The sequence below is a fragment of the Cyprinodon variegatus genome, unplaced genomic scaffold (assembly GCF_000732505.1).
Source record: "Cyprinodon variegatus isolate N-32 unplaced genomic scaffold, C_variegatus-1.0 Scaffold1112, whole genome shotgun sequence".
Lineage (NCBI taxonomy): Eukaryota > Metazoa > Chordata > Actinopteri > Cyprinodontiformes > Cyprinodontidae > Cyprinodon > Cyprinodon variegatus.
In genome coordinates this window covers 173,078-176,446 of record NW_015151565.1, presented here as the reverse complement: position 1 = coordinate 176,446, position 3,369 = coordinate 173,078, and the positions used below count along the sequence as shown (strand labels likewise).

The window sequence follows — 3,369 nt, the reverse complement described above, 5'->3', positions numbered from 1 at the left end:
CCTCTGCCCCCTCCCTGAGCTTCCTCTGCTCCACCCTCCCTGAGCTTCCTCTGCCCCGCCCTTTCTGAGCTTCCTCTTCTCCGCCCTTCCTGAGCTTCCTTTGCCCCGCCCTTCCTGAGCTTCCTCCTTCTCCGCCTTTTCTGAGCTTCCTCTGCCCCACCCTTCCTGAGCTTCCTCTGCTCCGCCCTTTCTGAGCGCTGAGCTTCCTCTGCCCCCTCCCTGCCTGGGCTTCCTCTGCTCCACCCTTCCTGAGCGCTGAGCTTCCTCTGCTCCGCCCTCCCTTGCTAGCTGCTGTTACCGTTAGCATGGAGGTGGATGGAGAGGGAGAAAGTGAGCAGTTTACTCTGTGGTTAGCTGTCATATGAAGTGTTTCCATGAAACACGCTGTTAGGGCGCATTAAGGCATGCAGAGGAGTTTTATATGTGCAGGTCTAGGCTAACATATTAGCATTTTAGCTCTGTGTGAAATAAAGATAATTTTAGAAAGAAAATCTGATTATTCCATTGATCCCATTACTCTTCCTACTGACATGCAGGCTGCACCGGAGCTTCATGTTTTCATTGAACTCATTTCTTAAAGGCTTAAACTTCTCTATATAATTAATAATCTGTGGCTTTAAAGCTGCAGCTTTGCTCATTTAGCCATTAGACAGGCTGTTTTCACCTGAATGCAGACACTGGTTTCCTTTTTAATGCTCATCTGTTGAAGTGAAATCTACTTATCAAAAGAAACCAAATGTATTTAGATTCATTTCTCAGGCAGAGGGGAACGGTGAGGTGCAGAGCCGCTTATGGAGGATGTTTGGCCATGGCAGCAGCAATGAGCACAAACATAAATCGGACCTGGTTCTGGAGCGGCCAGAAGCAGGCAGAACTTCTGCAGTGGCCTGGCTAAACCTCAGAGGTTCAGACAGGAAGACAGGCCCGTCAGCCAGACTTCCACAGTAGGATCAGTAGACAGCAGCAGGTCTCTGACTGCTGCAGGAGCTCCTGGAACAAAAACTAAATAAAGAGCTCTCTGCGACAGGCAGAGACCCTATGGAGCTGCTGCTAATCCTGCACACAGTCGGCAGTCGGTGTGAGAAAAAAATCACTTTTATCAGAATCAGACAGCAGCTGGAGGTAAGATGGCGGCATGGTGACCTCCAGCAGGAGATATGGCAGGACACCTGCAGCAATCAGTGTGAGAAGGATTTACGGACAGGAACTCAACATGAAATTAGCTAAAAATAAGCTGAGGAAGACCTTAATGTGAGCTAAACACTATCTAATCATTATCAGAACAAAATCTGATCATTAGCTAATCATTATCGGAACATTAGCTAATGATCAGGTAAACATCTGCTGGGCTTATTTGTCACTGGTAGACCATCAGTTTTTGAACCACAGCTGTTGTTCCCTCAGGTGGACTCACAGTTCCTGCCTGGTTCTTCGCAGCTTGGCCTTAGCATCGGCCAGCTCCACAGACAGATGCTGCTTCTCCTGCTTGGTCAGCTGGGTCCCAGCCAAGCCTTCGTCCTTCAGAACGGAGTCTCCCTGGCTGCCCAGCTTCCTGGTTCCTTCTTGGGGCTGCAGACTGGACAGGTAGTCCCTCTCCTGGGTGAGGTCCAAGATTACCTGGGGGACAGGGTGGAGTTTGTGCTTTAGGCTCGGCTCAGACAGAGGGCAACAGGACCGGATCCAAACGTCTTTCAACCTCAGTGGCTTTGTCTCGCTGATCGATGAGTTGCCGTAGTGACGCCGCCATGTTCCGGGACAGCGGCTCCAGCTCCTCAGGGACCAGCTGGGCTCCGTCCTCCACCCAGGAGAGGTCCAGGACATTCTGCTGGTTGTGTGTGACCTGAAACAAACAGAATCAGACGTTTCTCCTCTCATCCTGTCAGGAAGTAGGACTCTGGTGTCCGAGGACGACGGTCATCAGAACAACTTTTACCATTTTAGAAACCTGGAACTGGTTCCTTCCTGGACCCAATCCCAGTTTGGGATTATTTTTTGCTTTAGATAACATTGGATTTCTCTGAAACTAAAGTTTATAGGAGCTGCAGATGTTCCACAGACCTCCTGAATGTGAGTAACAATGGCCGCCTGGGTCTCGATGTCCAGCAGCTTGATCTTCTCGATCATCTCCTCCTTCCGCTCACACTGAGGACAGACAGAGAACATAGAAGAAGAAATCCTCAACCTTTATTGTTTCAGAGACGATTAACGGCAGAAAGACGTCATTGGTTGCTATGGTGATTTAGGTGGTTTAATCTAACTGATGGTCGTTATTTAGTGGACCGTTGGTCTGGACCACTGTGTCGATATGAAAGGTGACAGAATCTTCTGCTTTGTCCATCTGGGGGTTTTGCTGTGTGGCTCCTCAGGGGTCAATTCTAGGGGCCCTTCATTCCGTCTGGTTTTATTGTCTTGTTTTTATTCCCCCCCGCCTGGAATCAGAGCTTCAGCTGCTGCTGATGGCAGCAGGAGGTCTGACATCAGGGAGTCTGATCATAGAGTCAAAGTACCAACAGGCTGCGGTTTAGGAGAAATAAGCTTCAGAAGTTTGTTTAACAAATTCCTGTGGGACAAAGACCGATTCTTTAGAAATCAGCCTCCCCCCCCCCCGCCTCCCTCTTCCTGAAACCAGTCAGACCGGGCCCAGACACAGAGGGACGAAGCGGGGGAGAAGTTGGGATGGAAGCAGGGAATCAGCTATAAACACAGAGCTGAATGGAGCTGCCCCACCTCCACATCCTCAGGTTACAGCCAGAACGATCGGGTTTCAGTAAGCCCCGCCCCCTGACCTCGCCATGCCGGCCTGTTTGAGCTCCTACCTGGACGGCGCAGCCCAGGATTAGCAGCAGCAGGTTCTTCAGCTCCTCCATGCTTCTCACTGTGGAAACAAAGCAGTAAGTTAGTGTGAACAGCAGGGGGCGCTGCAGCTGCCATTTGGTGACGATGCCTGAAAGTGGGTCTGGACCAGTCGGTACTGCCCCCGCCACCCAGAACACCAGTTCTCAGAGTCAATTTTTGACTAGAAACCAGGAAAGTCTGGACTCGGGGAGAACGGGAGCACAAAGGATAAATCTGGGTCGACTTGAACAGAAGTGAACTGATGACATCACCACATTCAAAGCTAGCCTGACTGATGACATCACCACATTCAAAGCTAGCCTGACTGATGACATCACCACATTCAAAGCTAGTCTAAGTTAGAAAATTAGTCACATGAACCTCCTTCTTTATAAGGAATGGGGAAAAAAGGAAGTGGCGTCTGCAGTCGGAGTTGCTGTGTGGCGGGTTAGTGCCAGCCCCCTGAAGTCGCTCAGTGTGAGTGAAGGCGATACGGGGGGGACTGAATTGGGGGGGCCTGGATCAGGGGGATTG

At 50.5% G+C, this 3,369-nt stretch overlaps 1 protein-coding gene across 1 annotated transcript in view; it reads right to left on the bottom strand.

Moving 5' to 3' along the window:
- ccdc88c (coiled-coil domain containing 88C) overlaps positions 1-3,369 on the bottom strand; it is a 31,330-nt gene that overhangs the window by 17,284 nt on the left and 10,677 nt on the right. Inside the window, exons 4-7 of the mRNA XM_015400514.1 lie at positions 2,817-2,924; positions 2,059-2,142; positions 1,697-1,840; positions 1,415-1,617 (exon numbers count right to left, since the gene is read on the bottom strand). Of these exons, the coding sequence (XP_015256000.1) occupies positions 1,415-1,617; positions 1,697-1,840; positions 2,059-2,142; positions 2,817-2,924 (539 nt within the window). The remainder of the gene's footprint in view (positions 1-1,414; positions 1,618-1,696; positions 1,841-2,058; positions 2,143-2,816; positions 2,925-3,369) is intronic.